We start from the raw sequence: 16,646 nt of genomic DNA, 5'->3' as shown, positions 1-16,646 counted from the left end.
GTCTCTTAAAAAAAAAAAAAAAAAAAAAAAAAAAAAAAAAAAAAAAGCATGGATTCCTGAGTCAGAAAAACCTGGGTTTTAGTACCAATCCTGCCACTTAGAGCTGTGTGGGCCTGAGTAAGCTCTTGAACCTTTTGGGGCCCTGAGACCATAGTATCAACCTTGTTTTGAGCCATGAATGAGATCATGGAGTAGAGAGCCAGGTACAGAGAGGCTCTCAAGAAAACCTTACCTATCAGGAAGTTGCTTGTAGCTGAAGTCATATGATACATAATTTTGGAATTACCTGCATTTAAAAATACCCGTATTGTCCAGACACATTGGCTCACCCCTGCAATCCCAGTACTTTAGAAGGCCGAGGAAAAAGGATAACTTGAGCCCAAGAGTTTGAGACTAGCCTGGGCAACATAGTGAGATCCCACATCTACAAAAATAAATAATTAAAAATTACCCAGACACAGTGGCACACACCTGTAGTCCCAGCTACATGGGATGCTGAGACATGAAGATCTCTTGAGCCTGGGCGGTTGTGGCTGCAGTAAGCCATGATCATGCCACTGCACTCCAGCCTAGGTGACAGAGTGAGACCCTGTCTCCAAAAAAAAAAAAAAAAAAAATTTGTACCCTTGATGCCCATCACTGGCAAAAGTAATGGAGCTTTGTGTCTAGGTACATATTAATAAATAGTTACCTGTGAGTGTGTTAGATAAGACATCCCATTGGTTGCACTTCTAACACAGAGCACTTTGTTCTCATGCCTTTTATTGCAGCCGTCTGTTTACTAACACGGTCTGTCACATCCTCCCCACACTCAGCTTTGCAATATTTTAGGTACTATGTAGAAGAACGTATATGTGAAAACTTGAGAGAGAGAGGGCTCAGGGAACCTAAAGATATCTAGGGTTAGAATTGTGGATCCTGTGGAAAACCTGGGACTGCTTCTCCCAGTGAGGAGGAAGATCAGGAGGAACAGGTGAGAGTACACAGCACTGTTTCTGTGAAGCAGGTTTTCTCAGTCATTTTAGCCATTTCTCAGCCATTTCGCTCTCTGATAGACAAAATATCAACCTATCCTTTAAGAGCACTTGAAATGAAATCTAGGCAATAGGACAAAGTGCTGTGTAGTTTTTAGTCTCTACATGTTCCTCTCCCAGCCTGGAAAACGATGTGGATGCTGGTACAGCTGTAGAGGCTGGTGACCAACCCAATTTCTTTCTACTGTGGTCCCAGAGACAGGAAAATGGACTTAAGCATCCATGTCAGGACTTAGTTTCAAGAAACAGTTTCCTGATCCAAAAAGGTTATAGGAGAGAATATATACAGTGCAAACTTTCGTGTCTATCTTTATTATTTAATTTTCCGTTATTGAAATTTTCATGACCACACAGGTAGAGAAAATGGTATAATGAACTCCCACATACACATAACCCAGTTATCAACATTTTGCTAATGTGGTTTCGTCTATTTTCATGAACACACACAATTTTTAAAGCAAATCATAGACACCATGTTGTTTCATTTGTAAATGCTTCTGTAAATATTTCTAATGGAAGAGAACTTTATAAATCATAGCCACTGTCCTATGTCACACCTAGCAAGACTAATGAACGTTACTTCATGTCTCCAGCTCGTCGTGAAAGCAGATGGGCTGGTACTGCTGAGGTCAGTTGGTCTGAGAGTCTTGGCCTCAGTTCTGCCACTAACACTTCCTCTCACTAGGCCCTGGTCACATCACTGAGAAAGTGAACCCATGGGAAGTCCTTTTCTAGTTCCCAAATCTTATGTTTCCTCTGAGAATAGATGATGTGGATAGGGTGAAACAGAAAACGATTTGTTTGAAAGTAGAGGAAAACAAGAGATCAGTTTTTAAAGCCCCGTTCAGGTAGTGCACTATTAACAATCATGACTGTTATACTTTCATACATGAGAAGACCACTTCCATGGTTTGTGGCGGTACACCGAGGCCCCTACCTCTACAACGTTCACGAGAGAAAAGGCAGCCAGAACTGCATTCTATGTTTAGTAGTTTTTCTGCTTGGCTTGTGCAGTTCACACCTCCCTTGGTCTTTGCTGGTAATGGCTAATAATAAAAGCAAAACGTATTGAGCACTTACTATGTTTGAGGCACTTAGGCCAGCCTCTGCTGAGTGTGATCACATTGGCCCTCACAACAGCCCTTTGAAGTAGGTATTATTATTCCCATGGCAGTGACCATTCTTGACCTATAGGTGGAGGCCTGCTGTGACGATGTATAAATTCATAACGATGTGTCCTTTCTCCACACACCCTCCTGAGAACTCGGCTTTGTGAGGATCTTCTGCCCCACTAATCTTCATTTAATTCCCCTCCCTGCAGCATGTTGTCACCTAGCACGCCCCTGCTGACAGGCCCTCTGTAAGTCTTCATCTGAATGACGGCCCTGGAAAATCAAGCTGTGGTCTCGAAAGGGAAGGAGGATCTGCAGATTATCTCCTCAGCATGTGCAGTCACTCTGCTGGCAGCTCTCAGGCCGCTTTTATGTTGCCTCAACAAAGAGAAAGGCTGCCAAGAGTGTGTCATGTTCCATTCGGAATTCCCCAGGCTGGCAGTGGCTGGGACAGTAGAGACACAGGGAGGATGAAAAATTCCCAGCTCTGCCCCATCCATCTCTTCTTACTCTTGTCTGTGTGAGGAAGTCTTTAAGAGTCTTCTTAGGATTCTTTATAGGCCCTTGGAAATGTAAGATAAGGAGGACAAGAGGAGATCAGGAGAGTGCATAGGGAAGCTGGCTGGAGATCAGATCGTTTTGCCATAACCAGCAGGTAGTTTCTTTCAGAAATCATTGAACTCTGGGTAGCCATTATCATCCCAACTGCTCCCTATTAAGTAGCCCAGATTCTTAAGGTCGTGAGAGTCAGATAAATAGAATTCCTTTCCTTTTTCCTCACTCTCTAAATACTGGTCATACTATGTTTAGATACCATGTAAACTAATAATGGATACATACTATTATGTTTCTCATGCTATGTCTTTGAAATTGTTATAATCTGACCTTATTAGTAAGAAAACAAAAAAAAATGCCAAAATATTTTCAATTAAAAAGGCTCAGCAGTATTAACTGTCTCAAAGACACTCAGCTGAATGAATTGGGAGCCCGGCTTGTAAAACAGGACTTCCGGCTTAGGGTCCTGTGCCTTTTCTATTATATTGTGCCTTTCTGATGCTTACCCAGTTTCCTGTAGGACAAGGTAAGTCTCACCTGGGGGCTTCCAAAGAGACCTGTCTTTGGTGGTGATGGGCCATACGTGAAAACCAAGCTTCCTCCAATTGCCTGCTAGGTCTCTCGCCACTTGTTTCCTCTTACCATCATCTTAGGAACCAACAAGTGATTATATTGGCTTAAGAAAACCATTGCAATAAAATCCAAAAGCTGTGAGGGGGGAAAAAAAATCACCGCAAAGACATCATTGTGGAAGAAAGTGCTCCCGGGGAGATTCGGGCACTCCTACTACCCTCCCTAGTGCCCCCCAAGCAACCCCAGTGTGTGATGCTCCCCTCCCTGTGTTCATGTGTTCTCACTGTTCAACACCCACCTATGAGTGAGAACATGCGATCTTTGATTTTCTGTTCTTGTGTCACTTTGTTGAGAATGTTGCTTTCCAGATTCATCCATGTCCCTATAAAGGACACGAACTAATCGTGTTTTATGGCTGCATAGTATTCCATGGTGTATATGTGCCACATTTTCCTTGTCCAGTCTAACATCAATGGGCATTTGGGTTGGTTCCAGGTCTTTGCTATTGTAAACAGTGCCACAATGAACATACGTGTGCATGTGTCTTTATAATAGAACGATTTATAATCCTTTGGACATATACCCAGTAATAGGATTGCTGGGTAAATGGAATTCCTATTTCTAGGTCCTCGAGGAATCACCACACTGTCTTCCACAATGGTTGAACTAATTTACACTCCTACCAACAGTGTAAAAGTGTTCTTATTTCTCCACATCCTTTCCAGCATCTGCTGTCTCCAGATTTTTTAATGATCATCATTCTAACTGGTGGGAGATGGTATCTCAATGTGGTTTTGATTTGCATTTCTCTAATGACCCGTGATGATGAGCATTTTTTCATATGTTTGTTGGCCTCATAAATGTCTTCTTTTGAAAAGTGTCTGTTCATGTCCTTTGCCCACTTTGGAATGGATTTGTTTGTTTTTTTCTTGTAAATCTGTTTTAGTTCTTTGTAGATTCTGGATATTAGCCCTTTGTCAGATGGGTAGATTGCAAAAATTTTTTCCCATTCTGTTGGTTGCCAGTTCACTCTAATGATTGTTTTGTTTTTTTTTTTTTTGCTGTACAGAAGCTCTGGAGTTTAATTAAATCCCGTTTGCCTATTTTGGCTTTTGTTGCCAATGTGTTTTAGCCATGAAGTCCTTGTCTATGCCTATGTCCTGGATGGCTTTGCCTAGGTTTTCTTCTAGGGTTTTTATGGTGTTAGGTCTTATGTTTAAGTCTTTAATCCATCTGGAGTTAATTTTAGTGTAAGGTGTCAGGAAGGGGTCCAGTTTCTGCTTTCTGCACATGGCTAGCCAGTTTTCCCAACACCATTTATTAAACAGGGAGTCCTTTCCCCATTGCTTGTTTTTGTCAGGTTTGTCAAAGATCAGATGGTTGTAGATGTGTGGCATTGCCTCCGAGGCCTCTGTCTGTTCCATTGGTCTATATCTCTGTTTTGGTACCAGTACCATGCTGTTTTGATTACTGCAGCCTTGCAGTATAGTTTGAAGTCAGGTAGCATGATGCTTCCAGCTTTGTTCTTTTTGTTTAGAATTGTCTTGGCTATGCAGGCTCTCTTTTGGTTCCATATGAAGTTTAAGGTGATTTTTTGCAGTCCTGAGAAGAGGGTCATAGGTAGCTTGATGGGGATAGCATTGAATCTATAAATTACTTTGGGCAGTATGGCCATTTTCACAATATTGATGCTTCCTATCCATGAGTATGGAATGTTTTTCCATCTGTTTGTGTCCTCTCTTATTTCCTTGACCGGTGGTTTGTAGTTCTCCTTGAAGAAGTCCTTTATATCCTTTGTTAGTTGTATTCCTAGGTGTTTTATTCTCTTTGCAGCAATTGTGAATGGCTGTTCGTTCTTGATGTGGCTTTCTTTAAGTCTGTTACTGGTGCATAGGAATGCTTGTGATTTCTGCACGTTGATTTTGTATCCTGAGACTTTGCTGAAGCTGCTTATCAGTTTAAGGAGAGTTTGGGCTGAGATGATGGGGTCTTCTAAATATACAATCATATCACCTGCAAATAGAGACAATTTGACTTCCTCCTTTCCTAATTGAAGACACCTAATTTCTTTTTCTTGCCTGATTGCTCTGGCTAGAACTTCCAATACGATATTGAATAGGAGTGGTGAGAGAGGGCATCCTTGTCTAGTGCCTGATTTCAAAGGGAATGCTTCTAGTTTTTGCCCATTCAGTATGATATTGGCTGTGGGTATGTCATAAATAGCTTTTATTTTTTTGAGATATGTTCCGTTGATACCTAGTTTATTGAGAGTTTTTAGCATAAAGCGCTGTTGAGTTTTGTTGAAGGCCTTCTCTGCATCTATTGAGATAATCATGTGGTTTTTGTCTTTGGTTCTGTTTATGTGGTGGATTACGTTTACAGACTTGCATTATGTTGAACCAGCCTTGCATCCCTGGGATGAAGCCTACTTGATCATGGTGGATAAGCTTTTTGATGTGCTGTTGTAATCAGTTTGCCAGTATTTTATTGAAGATTTTTGCATCTATGTTCATCATGGAAATTGGCCTGAAGTTTTCTTTTTTGGTTGAATCTCTGCCAGGTTTTGGTGTCAGGATGATGTTGGTCTCATGAAATGATTTGGGAAGTATTCCCTCTTTGTGGATTGTTTGGAATAGTTTCAGAAGGAGTGGTACCAGCTCCTCTTTGTATGTCTGGTGGAATTCAGCTGTGAACCCATCTGGACCTGGGCTTTTTTTTGTCAGTAGACTATTAATTGCTGCCTCAACTTCAGCCCTTCTTATAGGTCTATTCAGGGTTGCAACTTCTTCCTGGTTTAGGTTTGGGAGGGTGCAAGTGTCCAGGAATTTATCAGTTTCTTCCAGGTTTACTGGCTTATGTGCACAGAGTTGTTTGTAGTAATCTCTGATGGTAGTTTGTATTTCTGTGGAATCAGTGGTAATGTCCTCTTTATTATTTTTTATTGCATCTATTTGATTATTCTCTTTTCTTTTTTATTAATCTGGCTAGTAGTCTGTCTATTTTGTTGATCTTTTCAAAAAACCAGTCCCGATTTATTGATTTATTGAAGGGTTTTTTGTGTCTCTGTCTCCTTCAGTTTTGCTCTGATCTTAGTTATTTATTGTCTTCTGCTAGCTTTTGAGATTTTTTTGATCTTACTCCTCTAGCTCTTTCAATTTTGATGGTAGGGTGTCAATTTTAGATCTTTCTTTGCTTCTCATGTGGGCATTTATTGCTATAAATTTTCCTCTAGACGCTGCTTTAAATGTGTCCCAGAGATTCTGGTATGTTGTGTATTTGTTCTCATTGTTTTTGAAGAACATCTTTATTTCTGCCTTCATTTTATTGTTTATCCAGTAAGCATTCAAGAGCCAGTTGTTCAGTTTCCATGAAGTTATGTGGTTCTGAGTTTTTTAATCCTGAGTTCTAATTTGATTGCACTGTGGTCTGAGAGACTGCTTGTTATGATTTCCGTTTTCTTGCTTTTGCTAAGGAGTGATTTACTTCCAATTATGTAGTCAGTTTTAGAGTAGGTGTGATGTGGTGCTGAGAAGAACGTATATTCTGTGGATTTGGGGTGGAGAGTTCTGTAAATGTCTATTAGGTTTGCTTGGTCCAGGTCTGAGTTCAAGTCCTGGATACCCTTGTTAATTTTCTGTCTTGTTGATCTGTCTAATATTGACAGAGTGTTAAAGTCTCCCACTATTATTGTGTGGGAGTCTAAGTCTCTTTGTAGGTCATTAAGAACTTGCTTTATGCATCTGGGTGCTCCTTTGTTGGGTGTGTATATATTTAGGATCATTAGCTCTTCTTGTCGCATTGATCCTTTTACCATTATGTAATGCCCTTCTTTGTCTTTTTGGTTTGTGTTGGTTTAAAGTTTATTTTATCAGAGACTAGGATTGCAACTGCTGCTTTCTTTTGCTCTCTATTTGCTTGGTAAACTTCCTACATCCCTTTATTTTGAGCCTATGTGTATCCTTGGACGTGAGATGGGTTTCCTGGTTACAGTACACTGATGGATTTTGACTTTTTATCCAATTTGCTAGTCTGTGTCTTTTGATTGGGGGATTTAGCCCATTTATATTTAAGGTTAATATTGTTACGTGTGAATTTGATCCTGCCATTTTGATGCTAGCTGGTTGTTTTGCCCATTCGTTGACACAGTTTCTTCATTGTGTCTGTGCTTTTTACCATTTGGTATGTTTTTGGAGTGGCTGGTACTGGTTGTTCCTTCCTATGTTTAGTGCTTCATTCAGGAGCTCTTGTAAGGCAGGCCTGGTGGTGACGAAATCTCTGAGCAATTGCTTGTTCGTAAAGGATTTTATTTCTCCTTTGCTTATGACGCTTATCTTGGCTGGATATGAAATTCTAGTTTGAAAGTTCTTTTCTTTAAGGATGTCGAATATTGGCCCCCACTCTCTTCTGGCTTGTAGGGTTTCTATGGAGAAATCTGCTGTGAGTCAGATGGGCTTCCCGTTGTGGGTAACCCGATCTTTCTCTCTGGCTGCCTTTAACATTTTTTCCTTCATTTCAACCCTGTTGAATCTGACAATTATGTGCCTTAGGGTTGCTCTTCTAGACGAGTATTGTTGCGGTGTTCTCTGTATTTCCTGGACCTGAATGTTGGCCTGCCTTGCTACGTTGGGGAAGTTCTCCTGGATAATATCCTGAAGAGTGTTTTCCAGGTTGGATTCATTCTCTCCATCACATTCAGCTACACCTATCAAACATAGATTAGGTCTTTTCACCTAATTTTTTGGTCTTTTCACCCATATTTCTTGGAGGCTTTGTCCATTTCTTTTTACTCTTTTTTTCTCTAATCTTGCCTTCTTTTATTTCATTGAGTTGATCTTTAATTTCTGATATCCTTTCTTCTGCTTGGTCAATTCGGCTATTGAAACTTGTGTATGCTTCTTGAAGTTCTTGTGTTTTTCAGCTCCATTAATTCATTTGTATTCTTCTCTAAGCTGTTTATTCTCTTTAGCATTTCATCAAACCTTTTTTCAACGTTCTTAGTTTCTTTGCATTGGGTTAGAACATGTTCTTTTAGCTCAGAGAAGTTTGTTATTACCCACTTTCTGAAGCCTGTTTCTGTCAATTCATCAGACTTATTCTCCATCCAGCCTTGTTCCCTTGCTAGTGAGGAGTTGTGATCCCTTGGAGGAGGAGAGGCGTTCTGGTTGTGGGTGTTTTCAACCTTTTTGTGCTGGTTTCTTCCCATCTTTGTGGATTTATCTACGTGTGGTCTTTGTAGTTGGTGACTTTTGGATGGGGTTTCTGAGTGGACGTCCTTTTTGTTGATGATGAAGTTATTTCTTTCTGTTTTTTAGTTTTCCCTCTAACAGTCAGGCTCCTCTGCTGTAGGACTGCTGGAGGTCCATTCTAGAACCTGCTTGCCTGGGGACTTGCAGCAGCTGCAGAGCAATAAGGGTTGTTGCCAGTCTCTTCTTCTGTTATATTTGTCCCAGAAGCATACCCGCCAGAAGTCAGCCTGAGCTCTCCTTTATGAGGTATCTCTTTGGATATACGGGGGTCAGAGAGCTGCTTGAGGAGACAGTCTGTCCCTTATAGGAGCTCAAATGCTGAACTCTGAGCTCCATTGTTCCCTCAGAGCTGCTGAGCAGGTACATTTAAGTCTGCTGCAGCGGAACTCGTAACTGCCTTTTTTTTCCCAGGTGCTCTTTCCTGGGGAGGTGGGGCTTTATTTATAAGTTCCTGACATGCTGGTGCCCTCACTGCCCAGTGAGGAGGTAGCCTAGTCACAATCTGCGAGCAGAGGCGTTGCTGAGCTGCTGTGGGCTCTGCCCAGCAGCTATGTGAACTTCCTTGCGGTTTTGTTTACAGAGGTATAGTTAGAACTGCCTTGGTAATGGCAGTCTACCTCCATAATGGTGGACTGTCTCCATAATGGTGGACTGCCTTGGTAATGGCAGAATGCCTCGGTAATGGTGGACTGCCACGGTAGCGGCGGACTGCCTCGGTAATGGTGGACTCCCTTCCCCCACAGAGCTGGACCTTCCTGGGTCCATTTATGCTTGCTGCAAAACTTCAATCCAGAGCATTTTAGATTGCTGGATTTTTGTGGGAATGGGATCTGCTGAGCCAGATCACCTGGCTCCCTGCTTCAGCCCCCTTTTTTTTTTTTCAGTCGAATGGGCGGCTGTGTCTCCCAGGTGTTCCAGGCGCCAGTTGAAATGGCCGCCCTGATTTGTGTGAGTTTTTGTGCAGAGATCTGCTGTGCCCGCTGAAACAGCCATGTTGGAAACTTGTGGTGCTTTTCAGCCTGGGAATCTCCTTGTCTATGGGCAGTAGTAACTCGTTTGGAAATGTGGTGTTCATTCACCCTCTGCGTTGTTCTCCAGAGCTGTTCCTATTCGGCCATCTTGGATCCTGACTGACTTTATCTTTTTTTTTTAAGACAGGGTCTCACTCTGTCACCCAGGCTGGAGTGCAGTGGTGCAGTCATAGCCTACTACAACCTTGAACTCCTGAGCCCAAGTGATCCTCCTACCTCATCCTCCCAAGCAGCTGGAACTACGGGCTTACACCACCATGCCCAGCTAATTTTTAAATTTTTTGTAGAGACAAGGTCTCCCTGTGTTGCCCAGGCTTGTCTTGAACTCCTAAGCTCAAGCAGTCCTCTTGCTTCAGCCTTCCAAAGTGCTGGGTTATAGGTGTGAGCCACCACACCCAGCCCTTCACCATTTTTAATGTCACCATGTTTATTCCATTGTATAAATGTACCATGATTTTGTTATTTTTGAATTATGAAATATTTTACTCATAAAAAATATACAGAAGAATTATCATGGTTTATTTAATTTCCACCACCTCAAGAATTTCCTTCCCTGGAAGTACATAATTTCAATAACTAATATTGCAATTTCACTCTGTAGTTTACAGTGCTCTTGCACGTACATTATTTCATTTGACACTGTCATCTCCTAAGGTTGGTGTTATGTTTATTATTTTTCTCGTTTTATAGATGAACTAGGTAAAACTCAAAAAGGCTAAATGATTTACCCAATATCTTAAGTCCAGTTAAGTCCAAGAGATGGCTGGGTCCCAGGACTGCATATGACTCTTGTGGCAGGGCAGATCTCCACATCATGCAAGGGAGGAGTCAGGACCAGCAGAGTGGTCCCCCGAGACTCACCCTGCACTGTATCCCCAGCTCCTGCCCTGCCCTGACTTCAGCCTTGATCATGCGTACTGTCTGCCTTTTGACCCATTGTGCTCTCTGAGGGCAGAGACCTTTGTCCTCACTCTTCTTCCTACCCCTGCTGCCCACCAGAAGTTCTAATATACAGTAAATACCCAGCTAATGTCTGCTGGATAAGTGAATGAATGAATAGGATGTCAGAGAGATGCACAAATTGTGGAGGCTAAGTTTTCACAGATTTCTTTCTCAGTGCCTCTGTTTTTAATTCAGATGTTTTAATAAGAACACATCTTGGCAATTTCAACTTTTGGGGCTTCTGTAAGGTTTAGTCACCATTGGAAAGTTCACACACTGATGCATGGAAAAGCATGTTCAAAACCAAAGGCAAGGAGAGAACTGTTTGCATACTGGCTTCTCTCCACCCTTTCTAGTGGTGGCCCTCACTCTCGCCCCAACTAGGATGGACCAAGCTCTCCTTAAAGCCAGCTCCCAAGTTACCATTATGCTATCCCTTATTTGAAACAAATTTATAGTTAGGACATTTATGATATATCTCATTTTAACTGCTTGTTAAAATAATAGCTTAGCAGCTATAATATGGTTTATGATATTTGTTTGAAACACTGTTACTGTTGATTGTAAAAGCAGTGTAGCAGAATTACAAGAGATTTTAGAACAAAAATTACTGAAATTCCACCACCTAACAAGGCGACTATTCTTGTTTTTGCATAAGCTCATCAAGAGCTTGTTCATGTGTGTGGACATACTTATTTTCCTAGTTGTTGGCACAGGAGTATGCCGCATTTTTTCCTGATTTTTCCAGGTAATATGATTACAATAACATTGTTTCCCCACTTTTCAGTATAGACTTCATAATTATCTTTTTAATGACTGCATAATCCCATGTTGAGTTGATATACCAAAATGTACTTATGCAATCTTCCAGTGTTTCACATTTAAGATGTTTCTGATTTTCAGGTAGTCCATAGTGCCATATTGAAGGTTGTTATGTGTATTGTTATGCAAGCTTTTGTGTTTGTCAGATGATTTTCTTGGGATACTTTCCCTTGAGTAAGATTGCTGGGTCACAGTAGGAGCGTTCGTGGTTCTTGCCATGCTGCTTGTGCAAAAAGGTTGTTCCAGTTTATGTCCCCAGCAGTTGGTATGTTTACCAATTTTAGGACAGTTTCATCAGTGTAGGAGTTATGGTTAATTTTTTTGTTTGCTAATTTAGCTGAAGTAAAATGGCACTTCAGGGTTGCTTTATTTTGCATTTCATTGATGCAAATGCAAAATAAATGAAATTAGCATTTTCCCCTGTGGTTACTCTTGTATTTCTTTGAATGTGAGTTGTCTGCTGACATTAACAGATCTTTGCCTATTTTAGTAAATTGGATCTTCATTTTTAATAAATCAAACTGAGTAAACTCTTTACACACAATTGCTATTGAACTTTTTCATTTATATTTAATATATTTTCCAGTATTGTTTTGCCTTTTAATTTTAGATATGTGTTTGTAGTGCAAACATTCTTATTTTTGTAATAAAGTCTGTAAATGTTTCTTTCTGTTGCTTTAGAACTTAAGCTATTCTCCCTCTGGAGAGCTGATAAATATTTAATTCTACCTTCTGTTATTTTAAATTCTTTAATTCATCTGGATTGCATTTTACTATAAATTGAGATGCAAATTACATTTCTTTCTACATTGCAAATCAGTTATTTCAGTCTTAGCCTGTTCTTTTTTTCTGTTTCTCAGGAATCATACACCAGATGAAAGGCGATTATGATACTGCACTGAAACTCCATAAGGCCCATCTGTGCATCGCTCAGGAGCTGAGTGATTATGCTGCCCAGGGCCGTGCCTATGGGAATATGGGCAACGCCTACAACGCTCTTGGCATGTACGACCAGGCGGTCAAATACCATCGGCAGGAGCTGCAGATCTCCATGGAAGTGAACGACCGCGCCTCGCAGGCCTCCACGCATGGGAACCTTGCCGTGGCCTACCAGGCGCTGGGTGCCCATGACCGAGCCCTGCAACACTATCAGAACCACTTGAACATCGCCCGGGAGCTACGAGACATCCAAAGCGAGGCCCGGGCCCTCAGCAACCTGGGTAATTTCCACTGCTCTCGGGGAGAGTATGTCCAGGCTGCCCCCTATTATGAACAGTATCTCCGGCTTGCTCCTGACCTTCAAGACATGGAAGGAGAAGGGAAGGTCTGCCACAACCTTGGCTATGCCCATTACTGCCTTGGAAATTACCAGGAGGCAGTGAAGTACTACGAGCAGGATCTGGCACTGGCCAAAGACCTTCACGACAAGTTGAGCCAAGCAAAAGCCTACTGCAATTTGGGCTTAGCATTCAAGGCTCTGCTGAATTTCAGTAAAGCTGAAGAGTGTCAGAAGTACCTACTGTCCCTAGCCCAGTCTCTGAATAATTCCCAGGCTAAATTTCGAGCCCTAGGCAACCTGGGCGATATATTCATCTGTAAAAAAGATATAAGTGGTGCAATAAAATTCTATGAGCAGCAGCTGGGCTTAGCTCACCAGGTGAAGGATAGAAGACTAGAGGCCAGTGCATATGCAGCCCTGGGCACTGCATACCGAATGATTCAGAAGTATGACAAGGCCCTGGGTTATCACACACAGGAACTGGAGGTATATCAGGAGCTGAGTGACTTGCCAGGGGAGTGCAGAGCTCATGGGCACCTGGCTGCCGTCTACATGGCCCTTGGGAAATACACAATGGCATTCAAGTGTTACGAAGAGCAACTGGATCTAGGGCAAAAGCTGAAGGATCCGAGTCTGGAAGCCCAGGTCTATGGCAACATGGGCATCACAAAGATGAACATGAATGTGATGGAAGAAGCCATTGGCTACTTTGAGCAGCAATTGGCCATGCTGCAGCAGCTAAGTGGAAATGAGTCTGTGCTCGACAGGGGCCGGGCCTATGGCAACCTGGGGGATTGCTATGAAGCCCTGGGTGACTATGAGGAAGCTATCAAATACTACGAACAATATTTATCTGTTGCCCAGAGTCTGAATCGCATGCAAGACCAAGCCAAGGCTTACCGCGGCCTGGGAAATGGACACAGGTAAAAATGACCAAGGACAAATGTGATTTATAGTTCTACACAAAGAGCATTTGAGACAGTAATGGCAACTTCATGTATGCATGGCAGTTTGTTAACTATAAAACATTTTCATACATGTCTCATCTGATTTCTCCAACAGTTGTTTGAATTAAGTAGTTGATGTTACCCTTATGTTATGGACAAAGAAAATAAAGTCCAGAGAAATTGAGTTAATGCCTAAGATTATTCAGCTTAAAAGGGATAGCTGAGAGTTAAACCCAGGGCTCTGTGATTCCAAATGCAGTGCCTTTTGACTACAATATAATGAGAAGGATAATAGGGATGGAGAAGGTGAATGAGTCACTTTCACTGATCTTTTCTGAATACCTCCCACATTATATGAATGTGTTTATTAATACAGCATCTGCACCTAACAATTACTTAGACCCCATTGTGTTGCTCTTCGGAAAAGCCACCTGATAATAGGGGAATGAATAAATGTACTATGTAGCATGCATCATGCTAGGTCCCTTGCACAGATATCTTAATAGTTATAGCATTTCCGTATAACTCTACGTCTATTATCATCTGCTGTGGGATGTGGGATTTATTATCACCAGAATCGGAGACTCAGGGGAATGAATTCATGTGCCCCACACAACTGGTTTGGTCTTGCTCTCCCCACTCTTATGTCTTCTCTTAGCAGCACAAAAGGACACACTGTTGGTCAAGGTAATACTTTCTCCTAAATGTGGGGAACCCAAGAAGGTGTCTGTGTCTGCAGAATATATGGCCCCACCAGAGAGGGGATTAGGACTCCTGGAGTGGAGGAAGGGCAAGGGTCAAACTAAATCTTCACCTGCAGAATGCTCTGAGAAGCTCAGGGTGAAAGATTTATAGCCACTGTAAAGTGATTTCAAAATCATAGTCTAAGCAGTAGTGGAAATAGGGAGGCCTGAAGAACCAGACAGTTCACTTGCTATCATTGTGCCTATTAATATATTTTATGTTTCCTCTGGGGTGTATATCCCATTGAATCTCAAGCTCTTGGGAAGGTCACTAAGGGATGACTTTTGAATTGCTTTTCAGATTATGAAATTCCTCTGCATCTCACTCTAAGGGCACATGATAGATTTTAGCTAGAAGAGGAGTTAAGAGCTTCTATAGTAAGTGACAGTGACAAATGCTTTTCATTTTCTCAGGGGCTTTAGCCTGTCTGCACCTGCACAAAATAATATCATTGCTTTTCTGTCTACATCCCCACAGGGCAATGGGGAACTTGCAGCAAGCCCTTGTGTGCTTTGAAAAGAGGCTCGTGGTTGCCCATGAGCTCGGGGAGGCCTTCAATAAAGCCCAGGCCTATGGAGAGCTGGGAAGTCTGCACAGCCAATTAGGGAATTACGAACAAGCCATTTCCTGCCTTGAACGCCAGCTGAACATTGCTAGAGATATGAAAGACCGTGCCCTGGAGAGTGACGCAGCCTGTGGCCTGGGGGGCGTTTACCAGCAGATGGGGGAGTATGACACAGCCCTGCAGTACCACCAGCTTGATCTACAGATAGCAGAGGAAACCAACAACCCCACATGCCAGGGCCGAGCCTATGGGAACCTGGGCCTGACTTATGAATCCCTGGGCACCTTCGAGAGGGCTGTGGTCTATCAAGAACAGCACTTGAGCATTGCTGCACAGATGAATGACTTGGTGGCCAAGACGGTGTCATATAGTAGCCTTGGAAGGACCCATCATGCCTTGCAGAACTATTCCCAAGCAGTCATGTACTTACAGGAAGGTAGGTGAAAAGGCCCATTTTGTTCTCGTGGCCTGCTTGAAATCAAGTTCAGTCAGAACTCAAGACTCAGAGAGAAGTATGCGCAGTTTGAGTGGCCACCTCTGTGTGGAGTAAGGGTCTCAGAGGCCACATTGTCAGCTCAACTCCAGAATCACAGTGTCCCCACCAGGTGTCCCTTGATACTACTAAGGTGTTTCATTGTCCGCAGCACCTTGCCCTGCTCTCTGTGGACCCAGATTGTCTTACTCTTTTAGTGACAGCATCCATTGCTTGCCAGATGCCCAAGGAGCTGATGCCCTCCTTGCTTTTCAGAACCCTCTGTGGAATGAGTAACTTGTTCTCACACAGACGAATCAAGTAAGATGTAATCCTAAAAAATTATAAGGGTTTGAGTCAGAAGAAAATGCCCATCTGCTCCAAACTCTGTTATCCCTCTAACGAGTATCTAACTATATGAAAACTTGAGTCAGTCCTGACATGGCAGTTGAAGTCTAATCTAGAAGCATCAGTTTGAGGGTCACTCGAGTAGTAAACCAGGCATCCTTCCCAGCATTTGTCACCTACAGTGCTTGGACTGGTGCCACAGTAGGGTCTTGTTCTAGGCAAGCCTAGAAACTGAAGGCTGCACAGTTGGACCTTGGATGCTTCATTCCTCCGAAAGCTGAAGTCCCACAGCAATGCGTTTGCGCTCCACCTCTGTACGTTGAGGTGGGACTTTCTGCTCTTGAAAGTCCTTCCCCTCACACAGGCACATTGGATCCTCCCACCCTAGAAGGGAAAACGGGCAGGTAGCTCACTGGTAAAAGGAATGGTTACTGATTTCAAGCAAAAACTCTCACTTCCAAGGGGTTTTGCACTTAAAGTATATTTAATCTGATTCTGTTCTCACAATAGTCTTGTGAGGTATATCTTTTGATTCCTGTTTTTGCAGTTTAGTCACCTGAGGTTCAGAGGAGTACAGTGATTTTATCCTAATCATGTGGTCAGTTAGTCAAGGAATAGGACCCAGCTTGGGTTTTCTGAACCAGAAACCACACAAGACCCTCTCTGAAGTTGTTTCTAACTTTACAATTGCAGAGCAGGGTCGGGCACCCTATCATCTTTTACTCCTGAACCCCCACTGGGAAGCCAGGAGAGGGAGAAGCAGGAAACAAAGAGGAGAATGGGTAAAGGGCTGATTCACTGGTCTCCTTTGCAATGGACCAGGGACTGTGCTGGCTTGCAGCCTGAGAGGTTACAAAGTCTGAAGCTACTTCCCAGACCTTATCTGGCTCCCATTCTGCCCACATGGGGCTCTGCCTCAATGCATTAAATGAGAATGTTGGCTTCTAATTTCCTGAAACTTAACTGTGGTAAAATT

At 42.5% G+C, this 16,646-nt stretch overlaps 1 protein-coding gene across 3 annotated transcripts in view; it reads left to right on the top strand.

The window, feature by feature from the left end:
* Positions 1-16,646, top strand: part of TTC28 (tetratricopeptide repeat domain 28) — a 669,357-nt gene that overhangs the window by 548,475 nt on the left and 104,236 nt on the right. For all 3 annotated transcript variants that reach the window (XM_032256524.1, XM_032256522.1, XM_032256525.1), the window contains 2 exons: positions 12,176-13,517; positions 14,763-15,286. In XM_032256524.1, the coding sequence (XP_032112415.1) occupies positions 12,176-13,517; positions 14,763-15,286 (1,866 nt within the window). The remainder of the gene's footprint in view (positions 1-12,175; positions 13,518-14,762; positions 15,287-16,646) is intronic.

This window comes from Sapajus apella, unplaced genomic scaffold (assembly GCF_009761245.1).
Source record: "Sapajus apella isolate SASKATOON/1434 unplaced genomic scaffold, GSC_monkey_1.0 scaffold95, whole genome shotgun sequence".
Classification (NCBI taxonomy): Eukaryota; Metazoa; Chordata; class Mammalia; order Primates; family Cebidae; genus Sapajus; species Sapajus apella.
Note: the sequence above shows the minus strand (reverse complement) of the source record. Positions and strands in the feature narration are given on the sequence as shown.